Source organism: Oncorhynchus mykiss, chromosome 19 (assembly GCF_057628025.1).
Source record: "Oncorhynchus mykiss isolate SJ-2025 chromosome 19, ASM5762802v1, whole genome shotgun sequence".
Classification (NCBI taxonomy): Eukaryota; Metazoa; Chordata; class Actinopteri; order Salmoniformes; family Salmonidae; genus Oncorhynchus; species Oncorhynchus mykiss.
The window spans coordinates 25400844-25428092 of record NC_143040.1 but is presented as its reverse complement, the minus strand read 5'-3'; the positions used below and the strand labels follow the sequence as shown (position 1 = coordinate 25428092).

The window sequence follows — 27249 nt, the reverse complement described above, 5'->3', positions numbered from 1 at the left end:
AACACAGTGCACAATACTTTCAAACCTGATTTATCCATGAACAACAACAAAACACAATCGTGTGAACTATCTTAACAAAAACATACTTAATACTCAAGCAAATGCTGTCGAGAAAGAACAACAGCCAGGCTAGGGCAAGGAAAACACAGTCATATTCAGCAGTAGTTCATACGGGGATGGGTTGTTGTACACACTATAGTTGTCCCTTTTGACCATACAGTAATATACCTCATCAGTAGCATTATGCCCTTTGAATCTGAGGGGGCACGTATCCCCCTCATCCATCCTTCATCCAATATATATTGTTTATTTTAACACGGATTTAATGATAGGATATTGAATTTAGTCATCAGTGCTCCCCTCAAAAACAAATGGTGCATGACAACTCTGATACCTGGCCACATAGCAACAAAACCTGAAGGGGTGTTCATTAAAGGAAAAATCTCATAGGATCTTACAACAGGCAGGACAAGTCGTTTGTCTTTATGCTTTTTCTTGGGCTTTGATAGGCTACAGAGTGATTACAATGAATTCATAGTTTGCACACTTTTGGGTTGCAGACACATTCAACTGACAGCATTTCGACCAGCGTAACTGAAAAAAGGGGAGGGGGGAAATGCTGCAACTCCCTTTACTGTGTAACTAAAGTAATCATTTAACATAATCAATCATAACTTGCCATGATGACATGTCATCACATCTGCCGGGTTTAAGTACGGATTCCAAATCAGCTTCAGAGACGGCCACTAAGAGCTGGTCCTATATCAGTTTGTCCGTCAGTGACCAACACACAGGTGAACAAAACAAGTATGCACTGAGTGTACAAAACATTAGGAACACCTTATGAGTTTGACCCCTCCTTTCGCCCTCAGAACAGTCTCAATTCGTCGGGGCACGGACTCTACAAGGTGTCGAAAGCGTTCCACAGGGACGCTGGCCTATGTTGACTCCAATGCTTCCCACAGTTGTGTCAAGTTGGTTTGATGTCCTTTGGGTGGTGGACCATTCCTGATACACAAGGGACTGTTGAGCGTGAAAATAACACCAGCGTTGCAGTTCTTGACACACTCAACCCGGTGCACCTGGCACCTACTACCATACCCAGTTCAAAGGCACTTAAATCTGTTGTCTTGCCCATTCACCCTCTGAATGACACATACACAATCCATGTCTCAAGACTTCAAAATCCTTCTTTAACATGTCTCCTCCCCTTCATCTACACTGATTTGAAGTGGATTTAACAAGTGACATCAACAAAGGATCATAGCTTTCACCTGGTCAGTCTTAAGTAGATATCGACTTCGTCACGAAACTGATCTAGAACCAACACCTAGTAGCAACCTCTCTCTGTGTAAGGTTTGACCGAGAAGACTTAAACTGACTAGAGATCAGTAATACTACAGAATTTACACCATAGCGGACAAACTGATCTAGGACCAGCTTTTAGTGGTTGTCTCTATGGGGTCAACTTTGACAAACAAACAACTTACACCCCAAATGTTTTTAATCTGCAACAATTCCTCTGAACATAGCTTCCATGTACCGTTATGTGCCTTTGCTTACAGACAGCACAAAGTGCAGACTAACAACTTGTCTTATATGAACCTCACACTGAAAAACATTAAGTTACGTGGTTGCAAAATGCTGAAATCCGTAATGTGGTATTAACATCATAACCAAGTTAAGTCATTGACATTTGAGTCATTTAGCAGACGCTCTTATCCAGAGCGACTTACAGGAGCAATTAGGGTTAAGTGCCTTGCTCAAGGGCACATCCGTCAGATTTTTTTCCACCTAGTCGGCTCGGGGATTTGAACCGGCGACCTTTCACTCTTAACCGACAGGCTATCTGCTGCCCTTGGCATGTGGTACAATATACATTATGGGTGTAACACCATTTCATCTTCAACCACAACAAGTTCATCTCCAGTAAACAAACTGACAACAAAATAAATATTTTCTGTATATGTGGGCTGCTTCTCTATGTCACAATTACCAGATATTATTATTATTACTGAAGATATCTAAACCGATATCAGTAGAAAACTGTGAAGGGAAAAACATATTTTTTTTACAATAGTAGATCAACTCCATTCCACAGTAGGAACAAGATTTGCCAAAGCCCCTGACATTCGAATTGGAAAGATTTCTGTCATCTCAAAGGGGTCGAGGTTAGGGTTTCGGAAGCAGGGGTTGATGGGATATCTGTTGGAGTGAGTCTGGCTGAATCCGGGGCTGAGCGGGCCCGGGCAGTGCTGCCGCCTGGCACGGCGCTACACGCTTGTCCGACACTTGGGGAAGATGGGACCTCCTTCAAGCCTTCTCTTTCTTACTGTGGTCAGAGAAGAAGAAATTGAAATTAGTTAAACTATTAAAACACATCGGCAGCTTTGGTCAAATCAGGTTTTATTCAAACACAACACATACTTGACTCAAAGGAAAGGCAATGAAGGAAGAGTTTGAAGTTTAGAAAAACAGTTTGAAAGATTTGGGAACAGGTAAAGAAAGCAGGAAAAAAAACCTGTTCCAAACATTTGAAAGAGACGGTTAAGAAGAAAATAGAAGCATGAACTGTAAAGAGCCCTTAAGCAAGCAGTCCCCTTCTGTAAAAGACCCACTTAAGAACTACTGAAGAAAGATCTGCCACTGTCGGGAAGAGAAGAGATGACGAGGCGGAATGGAAGGCACCACGCAGGGAGTCGTGGGTAGAACTCAAGGAAAAGAAGCGTCAGGTTGAAGAGGTAGGACGATACAACTGCTGTCTTTACTTTCTTGGTCTTGAGTTTGGTGAGTTTCGGCTTGAACTTTTTTACCAAATGCCCTCTCCAGTTCCGGCACGGACAGAGTGAGGGTGAAGGAATTGTCCGAGTGATGATCAGATCGGATTACCCGAGCTGCAACACAACAGTGGTAAACACATAAAACAAACAAACAAACAAACATAGACACACACACACACACACAAGCAATATGAGTGAAGCACACGCACACACTTACACACAAACAGTGAGTGACAGTTGTCAGATCTGACATGCATTCTCTTTCACTCACTCTTGACGAGAAAAAGTGCTATGATCAAATAGACGTCAACCAAGACGAGAGCGCCTCATGCACATCTTTGGAAGTAGATAGAACTGGTACCATGCCGTGTTCAGGAGAAAATGTCATCGTTATGTAAAACAACCACGATGACACATTGATGTTTGTGTGCAAACTAGGTCAATCATTTAGTTCCAAGAGATTAGTACAAGACCATCTCTTAAATTTTTTTTTTTCTTACAGTCTTTGTACAAGACCTGACGTGTCTTTGATCATGTGTTTTGGACCCAAAACATTTAGCCCGATGACTCACACTAAGATCTCCCGCTGCTCTGTCGTTCGCTGCAGACTTTATTCTGAGACTGCCGTCACCGAAGTTGTTTTTGTGGTGTCGAGGGGCACGAGGGATGATGTACTAAACAAAGGCATCATCAATTGGATCATCTCTAACCAATCAGATTATCAAAGCCAATGGTGAATTTTCAAACCGCCGCTTTAGCCACGTGCGTTCTGGCTCTGGCCCAACCCATGAGTTTCTGGACCAATCAGACGGCCCCGAATGTGTTCGGCAACAACCCAAGTCCCCGAATAGACCAATTTGAGGGCACATCCAAAATGGCATCCTATTCCCCATGTAGTGCACTACTTTTGACCAGAGCCCTATTGTACGGGTTAGTGAACTATAAAGGAAATAGGGTGCCATTTGGGATGCAGCCCCATGTCTCTAGTGGTGTCTCAGCTGTTGTGAGGGATCACACTGGGCAGTCTGGGAGTGTTTCACTGGAACACCACTTTAGTTCTAGTGAGGTCATCATCCAGGAAGGGATCCAAACAGCCGAGTGTTGTGATTGGCTTGGCTCCTCCCATTATTTAGTTACATAAAACAGTGATGGTGAATTAAGATGGATTACAATGGGCTACTACGAGGTCTAGTTACAGCCGACGCATGCTCTGCACCTTCTCTAGCAGGTTGCATTAGTTCAACGTTGTTTTGGAAAATGGAGTGAGAGGTGGGTGGGTGTCTGAACATCTCTAAGATTGTGAGTAACGATGGGAGAGAAACAGTGAGTATAAAAGAGATATTTTAATCCATTGTTTGTGAGTGAGTCTTTGAACCTCAATCTCAGCCAGGTTGTTAGCATTAGCAGAACCGTCATCTCACCCAGGTCGTTGTTGTTCATCATGGCGTTGGAGCCCCTCAGCCTGGGGCCCTGCAGGGTAAAGTGGTAGCCAAACTTCAACAACGTGGTGTTCTTCTCCAGCATGCTGGCTATCTCCATCTCCACCTTGTTACCTAGCGGCTGGCTCTGGAGGAAGGGGAGAGGGGGAATCCGACCTGGGTTCAAATAGTATTCGTTTCCTTTCCAAATTGAGCGTTTGATTGAGCCTGTCTGCACTGTCAGATGGGCAGCTTAAATAATTGGTGGGGGGGGAGGGGAAATGGACATACAAGGAATCACCCAGCGGGTAAAACTGGTTGAAATAACGGCATTACAAACCAATTTAAAACCAGACATTACGTCGTGTAAACCAGTGAAACTAGATGATTTCCCCAACGTCCTGTTTGAAATAACCGGTTACAATGATGCCATTTCTGGTTGTCATTTCAACCAGTTTGTCCGCTGGGTATTGTTCATCCATGACTCAGCACAATTACTCAAATGAAAGGTGACGTTGTTAGTAAAGTGTATAAATATGAAACATTCCGGAATCAAAGAGATTCAACATAGTTTATGTTAGGAAAAAATTATTCACTGGCAAGAAGTAGCCCGGCGTGGGCAAAACTGGTTGAAATTAGGTCGTTTGCAACAACCAGATTTCGACCAGTTTTGGCTGCAATCTGATTAAGCAGGTTGCAGTGATGTCCTTTTCAGCCAGTTTTCCCCCACTGGGAAGGAATAACGACTACTAAGTGTTCGCACTGGCAGAAATATCACACCACAGTGAATGAATTTAATGACTGGCTTTTTACAATCTGACCCTGTTGAAACAGTAGAAGTGGTCCTCGTGACAAAAAAAGACCACGATTTCTTTGGGATTTTCACAAAATGTGTTCCAGAGAACGGCCCTTTTAGGAGGAAGGATTGTCGACATGTATTTGACATTTGGCATCGTAAAGCATAATTGAGAAAAATATGGGACCTTTTGGCATTACCCAGGCCTCCAATGACGATTGTGTTGTATTTCATTGTACCTGGTTGTCGATCTTGAGTTCCTGCAGGGTTGTGTTGGACTGCAGTGAGGCAATGAGAGCCAGGATACCCGTCCCTGTGATGAAGTTGGATTCTATGTTTAGACTCTTCAGCGTGGTGTTCACCTTCAGCATCTCTGCCAGGGCCTGAGGCACAGAGACACAACAAACGGGGACAGTATATTTATACGGGCTATAATTACAGGCATGTCTGTGTCTGAAATTGCACCATTTCCCCTATATACATGTAACAGTGTTCCTTCCTTCCCTCTCCTCGCCCCTACCTGGGCTCGAACCAGAGACACTCTGCACACATCAACAACAGCCTCCCACGAAGCATCGTTACCCATCACCACCATTTTTGGTTCCAACCGCTGTGTCTTTGTGAGACGCAGAGTAGATGAACGGATGATGGTTCCCACCATGAAGAATGGAGGAGGTGGTGTGATGGTGCTTTGCTGGTGACACTGTCAGTGATTTATTTAGAATTCAAGGCACACCTAACCAGCCTGGCTACCACAGCATTCTGCGGCGATACGCCGTCCCATCTGGTTTGCGCTTGGTGGGACTATTATGTTTTTCAACAGCACAATGACCCAACACCTCTCCAGGCTGTGTAAGGGCTATTTGACCAAGAAGGAGAGTGATGGAGTGCTGCATCAGATGACCTGGTCTCCACAATCACCTGATTCAACCCAATTGAGATGGTTTGGGGATGAGTTGGACCGCAGAGTGAAGGAAGAGCAGCCAGTGTGCAAAGCTGTCATCAAGGCAAAAAGGTGTCTACTTTGAAGAATATAAAATGTATTTGGATTTGTGTTACACTTGTTTGGTTACTACATGATTCCATTTGTGTTATTTCATAGTTTTGATGTCTTCAATATTACTCTACAATGTAGAAAACAGCAAAAATAAAGAAAAACCCTTGAATGAGTAGGTGTGTCCAAACTTTTGACTGGTACTGAATTTTTGACCAGGCCACAGGCCCAGGTATCAATGCCAAAGGGAGGTCGTTTTTAAAAATTGAATTTCCAGATGGAGACGACTTTTTAATTAAGACTTGGAGATGTGTACATTCACATTGTCTGATGTAACTGCTACAATCATTTGTGCAGGTGATTTGGTAAAACAGCAATACTCACAAAGGCTACGGGATTATTACTCCTGGTTCCCACCATGCTGAAGCGTTCCACTACAGTGTTCTCGATCAGCGATTCTGCAAAAGCCTTCAGTGTCTTCACTGGAATGTTCTGGAACACAATCAATAAAGCCACACACACACGACTGTTTGAAAATCGGACGGACGACTAATGCATTTGAAAAAGACTGGAGAATAACCTAAATATAAACGCTGACTCCAGAGTAGAGGTTTGCCCTGACCTCTTGAAGTCAGACTGAGAATAGTGTGGTACTATGAGAATACGTGTCTCTCCTTTGTGGGTCGGGTTGGTAGAGCACGGCACTTGCAATGCCAGGGTTGTGGGTTCGATTCACACGGGGAACCAGTATTAAAATTAAAAAAATATGAAAATGTATGCACTAACTACTGTAAATCGCTCTGGATAAGAGCGTCTGCTAAATGACTAAAGGGGAAAAAAAGGAAATAAAAAAGGTATAGGAGGAGGACATAATGACAGCGTATACATCTTTTTAACTGACCGTGTGCATGTGAATCAACGTAATGTAGCACCTTGATGTTGTTGAGGTTGACCTCCAGCAGGTCAGGGTCGTTCCTCTGCATCCTCAACAGCGTCTCCTCCACGTCAGTAGAGTTGGGCTGCTCATCAGGCACAGGCTTATACTGAGTACACTGGATAACACCTATAGGAAAACACAGGCTTATACTGAGTACACTGGATAACACCTATAGGAAAACACAGGCTTATACTGAGTACACTGGATAACACCTATAGGAAAACACAGGCTTATACTGAGTACACTGGATAACACCTATAGGAAAACACAGGCTTATACTGAGTACACTGGATAACACCTATAGGAAAACACAGGCTTATACTGAGTACACTGGATAACACCTATAGGAAAACACAGGCTTATACTGAGTACACTGGATAACACCTATAGGAAAACACAGGCTTATACCGAGTACACTGGATAACACCTATAGGAAAACACAGGCTTATACTGAGTACACTGGATAACACCTATAGGAAAACACAGGCTTATACTGAGTACACTGGATAACACAGAAATATGTTATCAATACGTAAAGCGCATTCGGAAAGTATTCAGATCCCTTGACATCTTCCACATTTAGTTACATTACAGCCTTATTCTAAAATGGATACATTTTTTAAAAAATCCTCATCAATCTACACACAATACTCCATAATGACAAAGTGAAAACAGGTTTTTTGAATTTTTTTCCCAATGTATTACAAATAAAAAACAGAAATAACTTATTTACGTAAGTATTCAGACCCTTTGCTATGAGACTCAAAACTGAGCTCAGGTGCATCGTGTTTCCATTGATCCTCCTTCAGATGTTTCTACAACTTGATTGGCGTCCACCTGTGGTAAATGCAATTGATTGGACATGATTTGGAAAGGCACACACCTGTCTATATGTGGTCCCACAGTTGACAGTGCATGTCAGAGCAAAAACCAAGTCATGAGGTCAAAGGAATTATCCGTAGAGCTCCGAGATAGGATTGTGTCAAGGCACAGATCTGGGGAAGGGTACCGAAAAAAATCTGCAGCATTGAATGTCCCCAAGAACACAGTTTGGAACCACCAAGACTCTTCATAGATCTGTCAGCCCGGACAAACGGAGGTGGTCAAGAACCCGATGGTCACTCCGTCAGAGCTCCTCTGAAGAGATGGGAGAATCTTCCAGAAGGACAACCATCTCTGCAGCACTCCACCAATCATGCCTTTATGGTAGAGAGGCCAGACAGAAGCTATTCCTCAGTAACAGGAACATGAAAGCCCGTTTGGAGTTTGCCAAAATCCACCTAAAGGACTCTCAGACCATGAGAAACAAAATGATCTGGTCTTTGGCCTGAATGCTAAGCATCACGTCTGGAGGAAACCTGGCACAATCCCTACGGTGAAGCATGGTGGTGGCAGCATCATGCTGTGGTGATGTTTTTCAGTAGCAGGGACTAGGGGACTATTGAGGATCAAGGGAAAGATGAACGGAGCAAGGTACAGAGAGATCCTTGATGAAAACCAACTCCAGAGCGCCGACTGGGGCCAAGGGTCACCTTCCAACTGGACAACGAACCTAAGCACACAGCCAAGACAACGCAGGAGTGACTTCGGGACAAGTCTCTGAATGTCCTTGAGTGGCCCAGCCAGAACCCAGACTTAAATCCGATCTAACATCTCTGGAGAGACCTGAAACTAGCTGTGCAGCGACGCTCCCCATCCAACCTGACAGAGCTGGAGAGGATCTGCAGAGAAGAATGGAAGAAACTCCCCAAATACAGGTGTGCCAAGCTTGTTGTGTCATACCCAAGAAGACTTGAGGCTGTAATCACTGCCAAAGGTGCTTCAACAAAGTACTGAGCAAAGGGTCTGAATAATTATGTAAATGTGATATTTCCGATTAAAAAAAAAAACAAACATTTGCAAAACTTTCGAAAAAAACTGTTTTTGCTTTGTCATTATGGGGTATTGTGTATAGATTGATGAGGGGGGAAAACTATTTAATCCATTTTAGAATAAGGCTGTAAAGTAGCAAAAGGTGGAAAAAGTCAAATGGTCTGAATACTTTCCAAATGCACAGCATATAATGTAAATCAGTAATATCAAATGCACTCTTGATGTTCAATGTCGAAAGTTAATAAATATTTGCTGCACTTAGTTTGTTTGGCTAAATCAACACGTTTTTCAATTATATTATTTAACGTCAGAAATGGTGCAACGGAGGATTGTAAAAAGTCTTCAGTTGTAAACAGGAACATTTTGTCCAGTTCTCTTTAGACCTTTGACGTTGGTTCCAATTCATGTTTTATTTTTAACTTCCCTGAACTGTCTGAAACACGTACGCGTTGGTGCCACTCTTTCTCAAACCCACTTGAAAAGCAAAACCCGAATAAGTACAATACATGAAATGATAAACAGAGGAATCATTGTTAAAAACGATGCCCGAGAGCTTTGGCACAGACAGGAGGGATACAGACACACACACACACACACACACACACACGGTGCACTTACCGGCATAGACAGGAGGGATACAGACACACACACACGGTACACTTACTGTTAAGGCCTTGTTTGTTGACTATATTGCTGCTGGCCAAAGCCTCGTAGTACTGCTGGTTACTCATCAGAGTGTGCATTCCCAGAATGGCTGGAGGGAGGGAAGAGGAGAGATGGACAAAAGGAGGGAGAGAGAGAGAGAGAGAACGGGAAAGAAACATTAAGTGAGAGATGTGGAGAGAGAAGGAGGGAGACAATTGTTTTTTTTTTAAGTAGTTAGAAACAAAAGGAGAGAGAGAAATAGAGTGGAAACAGAGAGAGAGAGAGAGGAGATGGGAGAGAGAGAGAGAGAGGGGGGAGATGGGAGAGAGAGTACATTGTGTCAAATGACGTGAACACTGAGGGATAAACACAGAAGAATTGACGTGGGTGTGTGTGCCAACGCTCTCCTCAGCCAAGTAAACATCATATGCTGAACTAAGACAGCAGACAGGACACCCACAAGTGGGCCTTGAGAGCTGCCTCGTTCATAACTCGCAAACATCCAAGCCAAACTATCGGCCCTGCAAAACATTTCACACACAGCAGTAGATAGTCGTCCCTGTCATAGCCAGACATACGAAAGAACAACACGTGCGTCGATGCCAGCGTCTGCAAGTCATTATTAAACACATTGTTTAAATAGCACCTGTCACTGTTGCAGACGTCACACAATGCAGACATTCTCCCTGGCTTGGGTGACCTCTGCTGCCACAGTTAGAACGGTCCCTATGAACTGCAGGAACTTGCAGTTTTTGATTATCGCAAAGATCACGGTTTTAGCTTTAATTTGAACCTTAGTTTTAGCTTTGCTCCCCCCCCCCCCCCCCCCCCCCCCCCCCTTCTCTATTTTACTTTTCAGGGTCCTTAGGTTTTTGAAAAACGCTTTAAATCAAATGTATTATTATTAGTAGTAGTAGTTTTATCTTGTGTCCAGTTTGATGGGAAAACTCAAATAAAATGTGCTTTCTGGACCACCGTAGATGACTTGGAGCACAAATTAACAAAAGGGAGTGAAAAGAGGGCAGTTCGGCAGAGAGGCAACAAAAAAAAAAGAGCCAGTGTATTATTTTCATCTGTCAGAATGATAGAGTGTGAGAACAGTTCGTTTTCTTTGAGATAAACAACGGAGAACGAGCCGTCCATTTTAAGCAGCCGTGAAGAGTTAGTTGGAAACTCACCATGAGGAGGCTGTGGATTAATTACAAACCATTGGAAATGTCTGGGAGGACCAAAACAAAACGCTGGCAAACAAACCACTAGTCACCGATTAACACTAACACTTAGGGAAGCGGAGAGAAATGCAGCCAAGATAAATGTGCAGCTAGTGTTAGGGCCGGGACGATAGCAGTATATGAACCAGCAGTACCCGAGGCAAAAATGAAAACACAAAGCAGACCAAACTCTTTGGTCTTTTAATAAAAACCTGCTGTATGTCAAATATTGTGTGCTTCAGTTTGGAAATTAAATGAATGTGACTCTGGATGACAACATAATGATGTTTGTTTCCCGCATTAGAGCAGTTTTCCTGAAGAAGCTAAATTCGCTTTGTGTTTTACTTCCTTGCCACGATACTAACGGGCACTGGTATCGTCGCGGCCCTAGCTAGTGTGTGGGCTGGCAAATACCGCGGCTGCTTGTCATAAGGCCCAGAGAGAGGGCAACCATGGTGTCCAACAGCAGTCATGGAAGGGGTGATGACGATGGCAGCGTATGGGAGGGGTGGGAGACAGGGAGGAGGAGGAGGAGAAGGGTGGGATCACTAGAAGAGATAGAGGAGAGTTAGAGAGAAAAGGAGGAAGTTACTGACTGGAGGAGTGAACAGTGAAGTTGATTGAGTGTCAGTGACCGTTCTAAAGTGACTGTTTAGTTAGCGTGGATTTCGACTATATTAGCTGAAGTTGGTGAATAGACTGAAAATAAAAGAGGAACGGTGATAGCGGGGAAAGATGGCAAAAAGGGATCTGTTTACATCCGTCTGTCTGTAAAGGGGAGTGTGCACGTGAAGGTGCATGGTTTTTCTACCGGCAATGTCGCAGATCTCAGCGTCGCTGGCGTTGGCCAGTGCCTCCTCCAGCTCTGGCTCCAGAGATACATTCTCCATGATGGGGTCCACCATATCCTTAGGTATAAAGACTTTACCTGGAAGATAGGGGACAATCATTAATACAACACATGCCACTATTCATCTCCACCCGGCACAGCCAGAAGAGGACTGGACACATCTAGGAGCCTGGTTCCTCTCTAGGTGTCTTCCTAGTTCCGGCCTTTCTAGGGACTTTTTCCCTAGTCACCATGCTTCGGAATCTGCATTGTTTGCTCTTTGTGGTTTTAGGCTGGGTTATCTGTAAAGCACTTTGTGACAACTGTTGATGTAAAAAGGGCTTTATAAAATACATTTGATTGATTGAATTTGAACTAGCTCGTTGGAACTAGAACTAGTTCGTTCCTAATGAAATGCTTTAATTGGTCATTTTGACTGCAGGACAGCAGAAAAATCAATGCCTCGATACTAAAATAGACCGATCATTACCCAATCACCAGTAGCCAACTACCATTACATAGTGAACATGACCATACATTCTGTGAGGAAAACTTCCATTTTAATTCCATCTAGGTTACACCGACTGATAATGGAAAATACAAGGCTGATATGCAATATCATCTCACATCATGGGGCGCTTCTCATATCGTCACTCAAGAGTGAGCTGTAAAAAGCCAGGCAGCCTGTTGGGACAGATGGGGGGCGAAGACCTTGTCGTGTTATACCCAGCCATGTCTGACATGTAGCGCCCCACGTCACGCCGCCCCGGCCAAGCCTCAGAACACCGGAACAGGATTATGTGAACGAACACTGGGGGGGAGGAAGGCTGCAGTGACAGGCTGTGTGTGTGGTCCAAATATCGGCCGTTCTCCCAAAGTTTGCAGACTGTGCACTTGTCTTGAACACTCCCTGTCATGGATCTAAAACGAATATTTGGCTGGAGGGAATAAATCCATAAACGGGAAGTGTGCAAGTGCAGACTTTGGGGGGAAAAAAATTATTGGGACGTAGCCACAGTCTACCGTATCTGATCTAGGATCAGGTTCCTCCCTGTCTATGTAATCATATTCATTTGGCTCTAAAAGGCTAAACTGATGCTAGTTCAGCACTCCTACTCTGAGACTCTTTATGAATACATGCCCAGAGGTCTGAGGTCTTACTCATATCAGTTCCAGGTCCAGGATCAGCTACAGCGCCGTCTGTCCTGCTGGCTTTGACTGTCGCCTGGATTATCTGTTCTGGGGTCTGTGGAACCAGTGGAGATGTTCCAACTGGAAAGTCACCTCACCTTCAGGCTAGCTGCTGGGTGCCAGGATGTAGCAGGATGTTCGTCTCTGTGGTTGGTCGGTACCTGTCATCTATCAGGCTTGGCTGAGACACAGTGCTTGCTTGAGTGTTGGAGATTGGCTACATTGCAGCCGGACTGCACAGAATCAGTGATCTACAAATCACCTCACATCCCAAATAATACTCCTTATGTGATCAAGATTGGAGATTCCGGGCCTCACCTCGCTGAAACTGATCCCCCCAGACTGTACGCTGTCTGGCGGACACACAGAGAGGCAGGCTGATACCCAGCAGGCTACATCTACACCTGAGTGGATATGGGATGAGTCAGCTGGCACCAGGCCCTGATTTCTACCTGGATATGTCCAGATATAAAGAAGGACGAACTAGAGGACTCAATTGCGGCAGGCCCAGTTTCCCAAAACCAGACTGTCTGAGATCATAATTGGTCTGATAGGTAGGCAGACACAACTCAGGCAGTTTCGTAGCTGGATATGTCCAGATATAGGCAATAACAGATGAACCAGCATACAAACTGGGTTGTGACTGGGTCCAGTTTCCTGGAACTAGAAATTGTCTGAGACCACTGATTGGTCCTGATGGATGTAGGACTTTAGGCCTTTATTTAAATGGCTGTAATGTTCTGAAAATATTTGGATTTCGGCCCGCTGGGCAGTAGGGTTCACCTCAAAAGGTTATTATCACTGCTTATATTTCCCTGGCCATGATCCACGTTGGCCTTCAGCCACATCCCCTAGCCAAGCTAGCCCGTATCCCTTCTGTGTTCATAGATCTGACAGGATTACATGTAAACAATAGGAGGATGGCTCCACCACCACAAGTGGAGATGATGCTCAGATCAGATCTAACAGGGTCCTACCTCTCTTCTCTCCAGTGAAGCACAGGCCTATAGTGGTATTCTATCCTGCCGGGGCCTGCGGTCATACCTCTCTTCTCTCCAGTGAACGGAACCAGGTCCTCCTTGTCAGGGTGTTCCTTGGCTTGCTTCTCCAGGTGGGCTACCAGGTTCTCTCTCTGAAAGGTTCCGGTCGGCGCCTTCTTGGTCTGATCCTTCTGCCTCATCCCGGCCGGCAACAGGGCATTCTAAAGACAGGAAGGATTTATCATTGGCCGATAATGCTAACAATTGGTTGCACTTACTCTAGGTAAAAGGGTATTCTAACCACAAGGAAGGATTGTCATTGGCCAATAATGATAGCAATGGGTGGGATTGCACTTGTTTATATACAGCATTTCCACCCACTCTCGAAACATTAAACATTGAGATAGTAACACACTTCCTAGTGTGACGTATAGCCCGAATGTAAGAGTGAAAGGACACCCACAATCACTAACTGTGTTAAAATAACACTAACAGAAATAACAAAGGCAGTTCCCAGACAGCTATTCTTAGACCGCAGAAGGCTAAACCAGGTCCATGTTATAGCGATAGACCAATATCTTATCTTAGCTTTCAGCACCTACAGTGAACTGGCCACTTAAAGACACAGTATTTATACCTGACATATCAGTTTAACTCTTTAACATGGCTCTCTGGGAGATCTGGACGACATCGCCAAAAGTCAGGGAAAGACGGACTAGCACCACTAGATGCGCACGCACACACACACCCACTCCCCCAGTCATCTAAGCCTGGGCTGGCACTCCTGGTATTGTAGGTGTCCAGACTTTATGTGAGCCGTCGACCATTCATCATAACCCTATTACAGCTTGTGTCAACACCTCGACAGATTAACTACTTACGGATAAAGATGAAGTCAAGCACCGCCGCATTATACAGTATCATACATATCCGATGGGCCTATAACTTAACATATATTATATTATAAATAACAGGTGAGGCCTACACCATGAGAAATCCCTGTTTTTCTCGACTTTCACTGGGAAGTTGGTTTTGGAAGATGGTTTGAGGATCACTGTATTGTTTAGACCTACAACTGCATATTAGAATTGAATATACAGTGATACGATATATATAGGCTAATATATGATATGAACGTGATATGATAAGTTAATATGTTCATGCTCTATAAGAATTTCAAATTATTATTATTTTTGAATTAAAAGCATTGAAAAATTAAAGTTATAAAATCTGAAATCAATCTGACAGACTTGGGCTACATCATCACCCAGCAACGCTTCCAGCTAAGATGTACTCGTGACTAAATTGGTTTGAGTATCATTTGTCAGTCTTAGTCTGTGGGAGAATCTCAAGTTCCTGCAAATTCCTCAAGTCCTTGCTTCTCGCCTCCTTAAAACCCATTGACGAGAAAGCCAGAGGTCCCACCCCTCAGACCATCTCCTCCAATGGGTTTTGAGGAGGCGAGAGGACGCAATTGAGATTCTCCCCGTGTTTCTCAAATGGCACCCTAATGCCTATATAGTGAGCTACTCTTAACCAAGGCTCTGGTACACCTGTAAACCTTAATATCCGAGTGTTATACCACAGTCTACTTCATAGTCTGTTTGGTATGTTTGGTTGAAGGATATTTTCATAGTGGTAGACTTTTGAACGTGATAGCGTGATTAAATACACTGTCCTGTTACTCGAGCATCTCCCATCTCTGTTGAGCTTGTACAAAGATAAATGTTTTAGACTTACGTCAGGATCGAACTCCTAGCTCCAGATGTACACATAACCACACCAAGAAGATCAGAGTTTTAGACTCACGTCAGGATCTAACTCTTCCAGCTCATCCTCCAGCCTCTGTAGCTCTTCCTCTGAGAGTTTCTTCAGTAGTTCATCCTCATCAACGTCCCTGTAGTTCACTACTTCCTTCTTATAGGAGGTGGACATGGCGGCGCGATAGAATCCCAATGACTTCCTCCCCCTCCCCCCCAAAAAAAGGCAACTAAGTGCCCAGCGACGTTTTCAAAAGGAAGTCTGCAAGAAGGTGGATGAAAAACAGACGAGACAAGGTTTAGTCAATATGGTTTGATTGGTCAACTAGCTGAGTCATAAGGCAGACCTACCAGCAAAATCCAAACACTGCATCTATCCAATAGATTTGAGATGAGACTATTGGTAAACACCAATAACGTGATGTGTTGGATAAACACTGAAAAGTGGGCCCTTGACTAACAGAAACTAACTTGTGTTGCTTAATTAAAGGCCTGGAATGTCCAGAGATGCCGTTAACATTTTTTTTTTTTTTATGCATTAAGAATGCTGTTTCCAGGTCCAACAACACTACCTTAAGGCAGAGTTTTTGCTGGGTGGGGTTGGATCCTACTAGTGGGTTGTGTCCCAAGCCCAGAGCATGGCTAGAAACATCCCTTACCCTTCAATGTTTGCAGATCTGTAAGATTTAATCAATATAGTGGAAGCGTCACCACTACATTGCTTAGGCCAATACCTACTGAGACAATTCAGATCTGCAAACATCAGAGGGTTAGGGCCTAGGGGTAGGGAGCAAATTAGGACTGGCTTGAAGGGTCATGTAAAAAAAAAACACTACAATCTTCATGTGGGTCAAAAAAAAACATTTGTGAACCACTGCCATTGTACTTAACTTCCGATAGTAGCTATTTTTTTACATGTAGACTACTAACTTTAGGTGGGGGGGATCACGACCCAAAAACATTTTGAAACCACTGTTTTAAGGAGATAGGCCTGCAGTACTTTTCTTTTCTTGAAACGGAAACTGTATACCGTTTAAGAAGCAAACAGAAAAAAACAGGGAAGGACCTACCTGAATTTGTCCAAAACGTTGCAAAACGTTTTCCATTAGGAGTATTAAAAAAAAAAAGTTTTTCAACAGAATCGGCGTAATAAATACACCCCAGTACTCTGTCTGTTGTTTGGTTTGACAACTAAACTAGCCTCCTGCTGGTCAGTGAGGAGTTTAATGTTTGTGGGCCAAACTGCAGCGGAAAGCCTGGCCTGCCTCTTAAACCCTGATGGGGGACAGCTGATAAAAACAGCTCCCCTGTCACTCCCAGTCACCTTGGAAAAGGGAACATATCTACAGAGGCCTGGAGTCTGGTGTAGCAATGCATGGTTATGAACATAATGACGGTGTCTCGTAGCTTCCTAGCTCAAGGTTATCGTACTACATTACCTATACATTTAAGTCATTTAGCAAAGGTCATTATCCAGTGCAACTTAGTGCATTCATCTTTTAAGGTAGCTAGGTAAGACAACCACATACCATAAGTACTACTTACTTAGTACTTACTTACACATACAGTACAAATTGTAAGACATTAGGCTAATAATATAAGTGACATTCAAGAACTTAACACTAAATCTGTCAAAATGCCTGAATTGACAATCTTTTCACAATGTTATTTAAAATGCCCATTTGTTCCAATATAATGTCTTATGTTAACTGCAAACAATGTTATACTATATTAGGAAAGAAGTGGAGTTGGGAGATAAGTTCATGTTTAGAACGCTTGTAATTGTCGCTATCAGTTTCTGGAGTTGATGCAAAGCAGGCCAGACAGCAAAGTAATGCAAAAGGTTGTTTTTGTCATTGGGTAGTAGACCTGCAATATTTTGGTATTATTTTTAAAAGAAAATACACTTCAATTGTGATTTAAAAGCCATAGGTTAACAAGATATAGGTCGGGAATTTATGCAGGCGGACAGCTGTCTGTCATTCATAGGCAGATTCGAAAGAATGCACAACTTTGCATTATAAATACTAAAATGAACAAATTGCTTATTCAAAGTAACAATGCTTCAGTTTTTTCCCCACACTTCGAGGGAACACCGGTTCCTTTGAAGCTTTAGTTAGGGTCTGTGTTAAATCATGGGATATGGCACAAGTTATTTATATGCTAATTATTCGTGAGTTTTTGTATTTGTTAAGGACTAGTCCGCTAGTTTTCATATGCACGTACCTCCTCCACTGCTTATCCCGGCTATTTATAGCGAACGGGTCCCGCTTTGTGACAGTTGAATACTTTGACCAGATATGGATTATTTTCTGGCCAGTCGAGTCACACTAAAGAGTCGCTTCATACAAGGAAAGTCAAAGTACGCCGCAACCAAGGGTGGGAAAAAAAGTTGGGAATCCGCACGGATATCCTCGAATGTTGTCAACTGCAGCCGAGTTGAAATCCTGAAATTTGCTTTCGACTCGTCTTTCAGTGGTTTGCGTAATGTAGTACAACACTCCCACGAAGGCAAAGTAAACTCACCGACCCCCTACTCCTCCTCACCCGGCGCTGCCAGTCAAGTGATGTCACACTTGTTCTTCAGGCAAGTGAGCTGCTACATGCGCCATTATAATGATACACTCGCCATTTACATTACCGTTAGAGTAGACATTACCGGTACATTAGAATAACAGCAAAAACAATAGCGCGTTTTCATCGTAAATAATAAAAACCTTTGTCATTGAATACCATTTCGTATAATGTTTTAATTGAACAAAATTCACAAAACAGAATTCTCCTTTCATATTCCACTGACGGTATAAAACAGCATAGTAGTTGTACATTGTATGATCGTTCATTACTAATGACAAAGTGGTGCTTTTGAATGAAGAATTTATTCAGCTAAATCTACATTCATCCATTTCCTTCAAAAGGTAAGTTAGTTCTGTGAGATGTCACGCACAAAAAGCAAAATAAGTGTCAGTCAAATCAATTTCAAGCATTTAAAAAGTCAAGGTATTGAAAAACGAATTAAGTACAGTCGATTTAAGTTATTATTTACAAAGTTCAAATGTATTTAAGTGAAAGACAAAAACAAAATCACAAGTTAGAAGGAGAAATGGCTTAAAACAGATGCAAGTTGGTGCTGAATAATAACTAAATCAGCAAATATCTTTCTATGCAAAGTATTTGATTGAAGATTGAAACTGAACGATAAAGGACACTTTTTGTATATACACATGAACGACATAACCTACTAAGGAGATCGATGGGGTCGGTACTGCTGTTTAATCCCTTTTTCTGTATATGCACAACTGCAAATAGATTCACCCCCCCCCCCCCCCCCCCCATCCCCATCCCCACCCCACACATACGATAAGGAAGAAAAAAAATCACAGTTCTATGCTTCAGACATTGCTAAGCTGATAAAACCACGCGTCTGCATAAATGGCTCCCCAATGACCTGTGACACTCTGGCAGATCTTTGACCTGTGGAATAAGTGAAAGGGATACCAACAGTTATATGCTGCAGGCAGTGCTGTACATAATTTCAGCGTATGTGATAGACTCTGGAAGAGTTCTACCTGTGCGGGATAAGAAAAGGATACCACAACAGTCTTATGCGTTCGGTCTCTCCAGTCCGGTTCTACGGGGCGACGGTGTGGACCCAGATGTCTGTCTCCTCTGAAATGGGGCCTGGTCAAAAGCAGTGCACTACGTAAGAAATAGGGTGCCCTTTCAGATGCAACCAGTGACTTTGCGTTATCCTTTTTTAAATATATGTCGCTACTGGCTATTTATGTAGGTTTGTCATTCTCAAATAAATTCAATAAATGAATCCACCAATCGCCTTCCTGTCCCAGGGACGCTCCGCCTCCACCACACACTCCACCTGGGCCACCAGGGGCTTCTTCTCCAACAGTTATATTGCCTCAGCCAAGTGAAAACAAAACAAAACAAAGCCCATAAATCAGCGAGGACTAAAAACACAATGAAGTCAGACTTCATTCTGGAGACAAGTGTGTGACTGGCTTTTTTCATTTGTATAAAATCAAAAAAACTGTGAGGCCTCCAGGCCCTAATCTGTCCACTCACTTATGGTCCACCTTGACCTGGCCTTTCTGTTCATCTCCGGGCCCCGGCGTCTCCTCCCTCTGGTTGTTGTAAAGGACCATCTCTCCCATCAGCTTGTACGGGTCCTGAGTTTGATTTGACACATTTCAAAATGTACTGAACACAAATATAAAAACGCAACATGCAAGAGTTACAGTTCGTATGAGGAAAATCGGTCAATGAAATAAATTCATTAGGCCCTAATCTATGGATTTCACATGACTGGGAATACAGATATGCATCTGTTGGTGAGATACCTTTTAAATAAAAAAAAAATGGCTTTTCTTTTTTTACCCCCCTTTTCTCCCCAATTTCATGGTATTCAATTGTTAGTAGCTACTATCTTGTCTCATCGCTACAACTCCCGTACGGGCTCGGGAGAGACGAAGGTCGAAAGCCATGCGTCCTTCAAAGCACAACCCAACCAAGCCACACTGCTTCTTAACACAGCGCGCATCCAACCCGGAAGCCAGCCACACCAATGTGTCGGAGGAAACACCGTGCACCTGGAGACCTTGGTTAGCGCGCACTGCCCCCGGCCCGCCACAGGTGTCGCTGGTGTGCGATGAGACAAGGATAATAATACAAGGACATAATAAAATATATACTGCTATAGTCATTGTTTTTTTGAACTTTTAATTCTCTCTGACTGTCTAGCTTTTATTTTGATGATTGTCGGTCTTCAAAGATTATATTTAAAAAATGAGAAAGCACGGTTATCTTTTCTACATACTTTATATGTGGTTTTAGTCTTAGTTCACACTGAAAGCAATATATGTTTTACAGTTTGACAGAGAAATCGCTGTCACGGGAGTTCAACAATACGGACTAAAATATACAAAACATTTTTCCAAATACACGTCATCGCCAAGACTAAACAAAATCAATGTCTAAGACTAAGCTACGCCATTAACCATTTCTCTGCAGAGTCCCAAATGGCACCCTTTTCCCTTACATAGTGCGCTACTTTTGTGCAAATGTAGTGCACCATGTAGGGAATTAGGGTGCCATTTGGGACGCAGTCATTGACAGCTCTCTTGAAACTGGTTACCTGCCACGGCTGCAGGACAAAGTGTCCCGGGTGACAGGCCACAGACACGTAGACGTTCATGTTCTGGCCCTCCTGGGGAAGCGCCATGAGAGGGGTCAGCGCCAGCTGCTTCTCTCCCCAAGCGCAGGTGACCAAAGTGAGGGTGAGCACTTTTGACGTGTCCCCGGCACCCTCCAGGGGGCTGGGGGTCTTGGTGGAGACAGGGATAGGGCTGCAGGCTGGGCTTTCAAGGGTAAACTGATCCACCATGTTGGCGACCATGGTGTCGAGGAAACTGGGGGTAGGGAGGCCGTCCCTCTGGGGTCCGGGGAAGGCGGGGTGCTTCCATAGGTCAGAGGTCACCATCTGGTGGTTAACACTGTTGGTGACATCCTGGGAGCCCTGAGAGGTAAACGGGTAGATGTGCACCAGCTTGGCCTCGTCCAGCTTCAAGCTCTATAGAAAAGGAGAGGGATAAAAATGCTTGGAGATCAACATGACATAGGCGAATCAATAACATTTCATTTTAAAGTTCAGCTTGAAGATCTACAGCGCATAGAGGAAAGGAGGGAGAGGGTTAGAAACCTTGAAGATCTAACAGTACAGAAGGAAAATCAATCGAAAACATGTTTCTTTTTCCTTTTTCAAAGTGCTTTTAACTAAAGGGGAAGAGAGGGTTGAAATCAGTCCAAGTTAGAGCCTTTCATCTTGTCTTTTTTGGACATCCAGTGTGCCTACTTTCAGTTCGTGTTTTCTGAAAGCTGATGAAAGCTATGCTAATGAGGACAACTCATGTGGCCCAATTCTTTCATTGCGCCAGCTGTGGATCACACCTGCTTCTAAATGTCTAATCAACTCTCATCCGTCTATGCTTCACTTTTTCAAGCATCATATTGCTGCTCTTGAAGCAAGCAAATTCAATAGTTTTGTTTAAAGTGTGCCTACTGCAATTTCTTCCCAAATTACATTCTGAACCAGCTGTTCAGCTAGCTGTTACCACACCTGTAGTACAAAAACAGTTGACACAGTGCATTCAGAAAGTATTCAGACCCCTTGACTTTTTCAACATTGTGTCATGTGACAGCCTTATACTAAAATGGATTAAATTGTTCCCCCCCCTCATCAATCTACACGCAATATCCCATAATGACAAATCAAAAACAGCTTTTTAGAAATACTGAAGAATGGCTTCCATCTGGCCACTACCATAAAGGTCTGATTGGTGGAGTGCTGCAGAGATGGGAGTCTCCACAGAGGAACTGTGGAGCTTTGTCAAAGTTACCATTGGGTTCTTGGTCACCTCCCTGACTAACTGATTGCTCAGTTTGACCAGGCGGTGTCGTGGAGAATCGTCTCAGAAATATAACACTCTTACAAGAACTTGTGAATTCGATATACACTTTAATACAAAGTAGCAAAACTGAACCCTTCCATGGAAGGACCCTATCACAAACGTAACAGGGCCGAGCCCCTCCATGGAAGGACCCTATCACAAACATAACAGGGCCGAGCCCTTCCATGGAAGGACCCTATCACAAACATAACAGGGCCGAGCCCTTCCATGGAAGGACCCTATCACAAACATAACAGGGCCGAGCCCTTCCATGGAAGGACCCTATCACAAACATAACAGGGCCGAGCCCTTCCATGGAAGGACCCTATCACAAACATAACAGGGCCGAGCCCTTCCATGGAAGGACCCTATCACAAACATAACAGGGCCGAGCCCTTCCATGGAAGGACCCTATCACAAACATAACAGGGCCGAGCCCTTCCATGGAAGGACCCTATCACAAACATAACAGGGCCGAGCCCTTCCATGGAAGGACCCTATCACAAACATAACAGGGCCGAGCCCTTCCATGGAAGGACCCTATCACAAACATAACAGGGCCGAGCCCTTCCATGGAAGGACCCTATCACAAACATAACAGGGCCGAGCCCTTCCATGGAAGGACCCTATCACAAACATAACAGGGCCGAGCCCTTCCATGGAAGGACCCTATCACAAACATAACAGGGCCGAGCCCTTCCATGGAAGGACCCTATCACAAACATAACAGGGCCGAGCCCTTCCATGGAAGGACCCTATCACAAACATAACAGGGCCGAGCCCTTCCATGGAAGGACCCTATCACAAACATAACAGGGCCGAGCCCTTCCATGGAAGGACCCTATCACAAACATAACAGGGCCGAGCCCTTCCATGGAAGGACCCTATCACAAACGTAACAGGGCCGAGCCCCTCCATGGAAGGACCCTATCACAAACATAACAGGGCCGAGCCCTTCCATGGAAGGACCCTATCACAAACATAACAGGGCCGAGCCCTTCCATGGAAGGACCCTATCACAAACGTAACAGGGCCGAGCCCCTCCATGGAAGGACCCTATCACAAACATAACAGGGCCGAGCCCCTCCATGGAAGGACCCTATCACAAACGTAACAGGGCCGAGCCCTTCCATGGAAGGACCCTATCACAAACGTAACAGGGCCGAGCCCTTCCATGGAAGGACCCTATCACAAACGTAACAGGGCCGAGCCCCTCCATGGAAGGACCCTATCACAAACATAACAGGGCCGAGCCCCTCCATGGAAGGACCCTATCACAAACGTAACAGGGCCGAGCCCTTCCATGGAAGGACCCTATCACAAACGTAACAGGGCCGAGCCCCTCCATGGAAGGACCCTATCGCAAACATAACAGGGCCGAGCCCTTCCATGGAAGGACCCTATCACAAACGTAACAGGGCCGAGCCCCTCCATGGAAGGACCCTATCACAAACATAACAGGGCCGAGCCCTTCCATGGAAGGACCCTATCACAAACGTAACAGGGCCGAGCCCCTCCATGGAAGGACCCTATCACAAACGTAACAGGGCCGAGCCCCTCCATGGAAGGACCCTATCACAAACGTAACAGGGCCGAGCCCCTCCATGGAAGGGCCCTATCACAAACATAACAGGGCCGAGCCCTTCCATGGAAGGACCCTATCACAAACATAACAGGGCCGAGCCCTTCCATGGAAGGACCCTATCACAAACATAACAGGGCCGAGCCCTTCCATGGAAGGACCCTATCACAAACATAACAGGGCCGAGCCCCTCCATAGAAAGAGACTAAATTCTCATATTACAGAGTCCTGCCTTTATAGGATTCTGTCTTTGCATAACATATAGAGTCCCCTCCCTCTATATGAAAATAGCTTCCCTTGACCTTTTATTATTTTCTTGTCATCTCAGAGCTAGTTCACACCCACTAACGCCCATATCTGCTTTTGGTCAGGTTATAACGATGGTAGAACCCTTTTCACGTCCTCAAAATAATGTATGTATTACATGCTTATGTTTCACGTGTTAGTCATCAGTTATCTTGCTTCCATCTTTCTTCCTGTATCCTTCTGACCATAGTACGTCCAGCTGTCATAAATGTTCGTATGGTCTTGGTTAATGTACTCTTTCAAAAATAGAGTATAACCTGGGTGGCATATGGCCTGGGTGTCATCTTTGTCACACCTACTGCCGGTGTGCCATAGAGCAAGGCCATTAACCCCATAATGTGCTCCACTCTGAGGCTGACCCTATGCTGCTCCCAGCAAGTCAGAGACAGAGCGAGACAGAAAGAGAGTGAGATGGAAAAAGAGATGGCGACAGAAGCGTGAGGGAGCGAGAGAGAAATGGAGAAAGAGATGGCGACAGAAGTGTGAGGGAGCGAGAGAGAAATGGAGAAAGAGATGGTGACAGAAGCGTGAGGGAGCGAGAGAGAGAAATGGAGAAAGAGATGGTGACAGAAGCGTGAGGGAGCGAGAGAGAAATGGAGAAAGAGATGGTGACAGAAGCGTGAGGGAGAGAGAGCTGGAGAGAGAAAAGAGAGCGGGAAAGAGAGATGGAAAAAGAACGAAAGCGATTAAAATCAACCTCTTGCCCCATATTACATCCCAGAGGTACTTAGATATGAGAGGATCCCTGAAGGATAAAGACAGCAGATTAAACACACAGGAACGTGGAATACCACTAACTGTGGTGACGTGTCACGTGTAAATAAACATTACATTTAGCTAACTGCTTGTATTCTCCATCACACAAAACCCAACTCGTCTTTCCAACTAATCCTTTTCAGTAGACACATCGTAGTTGCAACGCTCAGAAGAAATGGGGGAAATGGGAGCTGAACTTGGTTACCAGCTAGTAGACAGCCGCCTGGAAGGGCAGCTTGAGGAAGTCTTTCTGCAGCTCCAATAGTGTGGTTCTACTGAGGACCTCAGAGAAGCCATGTTCCACCTAGTACACCTGTAGAGCAACAAGACATTCTGGTTATAAACAGGGCCTTTGAACTCTCTGTGGACTGAAAACCTACAAGGCACAGTCTTCTAGTAGTACACCTGTAGAGCAACAAGACAGTCTGGTTATAAACAGGGCCTTGAACTCTCTGTGGACTGGAAACCTACAAGGCACAGTCTTCTAGTAGTACACCTGCATGGCTGGTTACTGGGCTAGTGGTCCAGGTAAAACACCTGAGGGGCAACAAGACAAGACTGGTTATAACAGGGCCTTGTAGGTGATGTGGAATGGACACCTGTAACTAAGTCTAGCATAGGAAGGGCCAATAAAACGTCCTCATTATTTCCTGCTTCCCATGATTATTATTTTTCACACTAGACTGTAAAATCCAACTAAAAAGTTTTCAGAAAAGTATCCTTATAAGGCCATTCTTTTATTTTTTGTATTTCACCTTTATTTAACCAGGTAGGCTAGTTGAGAACAAGTTCTCATTTGCAACTGCGACCTGGCCAAGATAAAGCAAAGCAGTTCAGCACATACAACAACACAGAGTTACACATGGAATAAACAAACATACAATCAATAATACAGTAGAAAAAGTATATATACAGCATGTATATATGAGGTAGGATAAGGGAGGTAAGGCAATAAATAGGCCATGGTGGCGAAAAAATTACAATATAGCAATTAAACACTGGAATGGTAGAATGTGCAGAATATGTATGTGCAAGTAGAGATACTGGGGTGCAAAGGAGCAAGATAAATAAATAAATAAATACAGTATGGGGATGAGGTAGTTGGATGGGCTATTTACAGATGGGCTATGTACAGGTGCAGCAATCTGTGAGCTGCTCTGACAGCTGGTGCTCAAAGCTAGTGAGGGAGATATGAGTCTCCAGTTTTAGTGATTTTTGCAGTTCGTTCCAGTCATTGGCAGCAGAGAACTGGAAGGAGAGACGGCCAAAGGAAGAATTGGCTTTGGGGGTGACCAGTGAGATATACCTGCTGGAGCGCGTGCTACAGGTGGGTGCTGCTATGGTGACCAGTGAGCTGAGATAAGGCGGGGCTTTACCTAGCAGAGACTTGTAGATGACCTGGAGCCAGTGGGTTTGGCGACGAGAATGAAGCGAGGGCCAGCCAACGAGAGCGTACAGGTCGCAGTGGTGTGTAGTATATGGGGCTTTGGTGACAAAACAGATGGCACTGTGATACTGCATCCAATTTGTTGAGTAGAGTGTTGGAGGCTATTGCGTAAATGACATCGCCGAAGTCGAGGATCGGTAGGATGGTCAGTTTTACGAGGGTATGTTTGGCAGCATGAGTGAAGGATGTTTTTTTGCAAAATATGAAGCCAATTCTAGATTTAATTTTGGATTGGAGATGTTAAATGTGAGCCTGGAAGGAGAGTTTACAGTCTAACCCGACACCTAGGTATTTGTAGTTGTCCACATATTCTAAGTCAGAACCTTCCAGAGAGTGATGCTGGACGGGCAGGTGGGTACGGGCAGCGATCGGTTGAAGAGCATGCATTTAGTTTTACTTGCATTTAAGAGCAGTTGGAGGCCACGGAAGGAGAGTTGTACGGCATTGAAGCTTGTCTGGAGGTTAGTTAACATAGTGTCCGAAGAAGGGCCAGAGGTATACAGAATGGTGTCGTCTGCGTAGAGGTGAATCAAAGAATCACATAATTGATGTATATAGAGAAGAGAGTCGGCCCGAGAATTGAACCCTGTGGTACCCCCATAGAGACTGCCAGAGGTCCGGACAACAGGCTCTCCGATTTGACACACTGAACTCTATCAGAGAAGTAGTTGGTGAACCAGGCAAGGCAATCATTTGAGAAACCAAGGCTGTTGTCTGACAATAAGAATGTTGTGATTGACAGCCTTAGCCAGGTCGATGAAAGCCTTAGCCAGGTCGATGAATACGGCTGCACAGTAGTCTCTTATCGATGGCAGTTATGATATCGCTTAGGACCTTGAGCGTGGCTAAGATGTACCCATGACCAGATCTGAAACCAGATTGCATAGCGGAGAAGGTACGGTGGGATTCGAAATGGTCGGTAATCTGTTTGATAACTTGGCTTTCAAAGACCTTAGAAAGACCTTTTAACCCATTATCACACACTTCTCTTTTCACCGCATTTTAATAGGCCAATGTTTGTACAACTTTTCACCACCTAATCGTGTTTTGACTCACAGTTCCCTGCAGCGCTTCACAAACCTATGGGGGAGATTTCCTGGACACCGATTAAGCCTAGTCCTGAACTAAACAGAACTTTCAATAGTCATGACCTTACAGACCTGGGCCCTGGCGACCTCCTCGCCCCTCTTTACTTTGACGGCCGCAAGTTGGCCAGCCGAGGGGAAGGGGAGGAGCCTCTGAGCACTGAGCTGGCTGTAGACCGTTGTCATGGATTCCTCCATT

At 44.4% G+C, this 27249-nt stretch overlaps 2 protein-coding genes across 8 annotated transcripts; both read right to left on the bottom strand.

The window, feature by feature from the left end:
• Nucleotides 1–14: 14 nt before the first annotated feature.
• On the bottom strand, nt 15–17979 carry LOC110497420 (tropomodulin-1). Of its 7 annotated transcripts, none has more exons than XM_021573518.3 (11): nt 17640–17979; nt 15463–15675; nt 13718–13874; nt 11465–11581; nt 9462–9551; nt 6921–7051; nt 6373–6480; nt 5234–5377; nt 4202–4346; nt 2769–2894; nt 15–2332 (listed from the first exon to the last, which is right to left on the bottom strand). In XM_021573518.3, the coding sequence occupies exons 2-11, from the start codon at nt 15586–15588 to the stop codon at nt 2274–2276; spliced, it is 1203 nt and encodes a 400-aa protein (XP_021429193.3). In that variant the 5' UTR covers nt 15589–15675; nt 17640–17979; the 3' UTR covers nt 15–2273. The 7 variants fall into 7 exon arrangements, with proteins under 7 accessions (XP_021429193.3, XP_090066732.1, XP_090066733.1 ...); XM_090210606.1 differs by having other exon boundaries at nt 13651–13874; nt 17640–17920; XM_090210607.1 differs by having other exon boundaries at nt 11068–11581; nt 17640–17909.
• A 1510-nt stretch (nt 17980–19489) lies between these two features.
• LOC118941545 (tudor domain-containing protein 7B-like) lies at nt 19490–27248 on the bottom strand. Its single transcript, XM_036955481.2, has 3 exons — nt 27126–27248; nt 20563–20997; nt 19490–19597 (listed from the first exon to the last, which is right to left on the bottom strand). Exons 1-3 carry the CDS (start codon nt 27246–27248, stop codon nt 19490–19492), a joined length of 666 nt encoding a protein of 221 aa, XP_036811376.2.
• Between the last annotated feature and the right edge of the window lies 1 nt (nt 27249).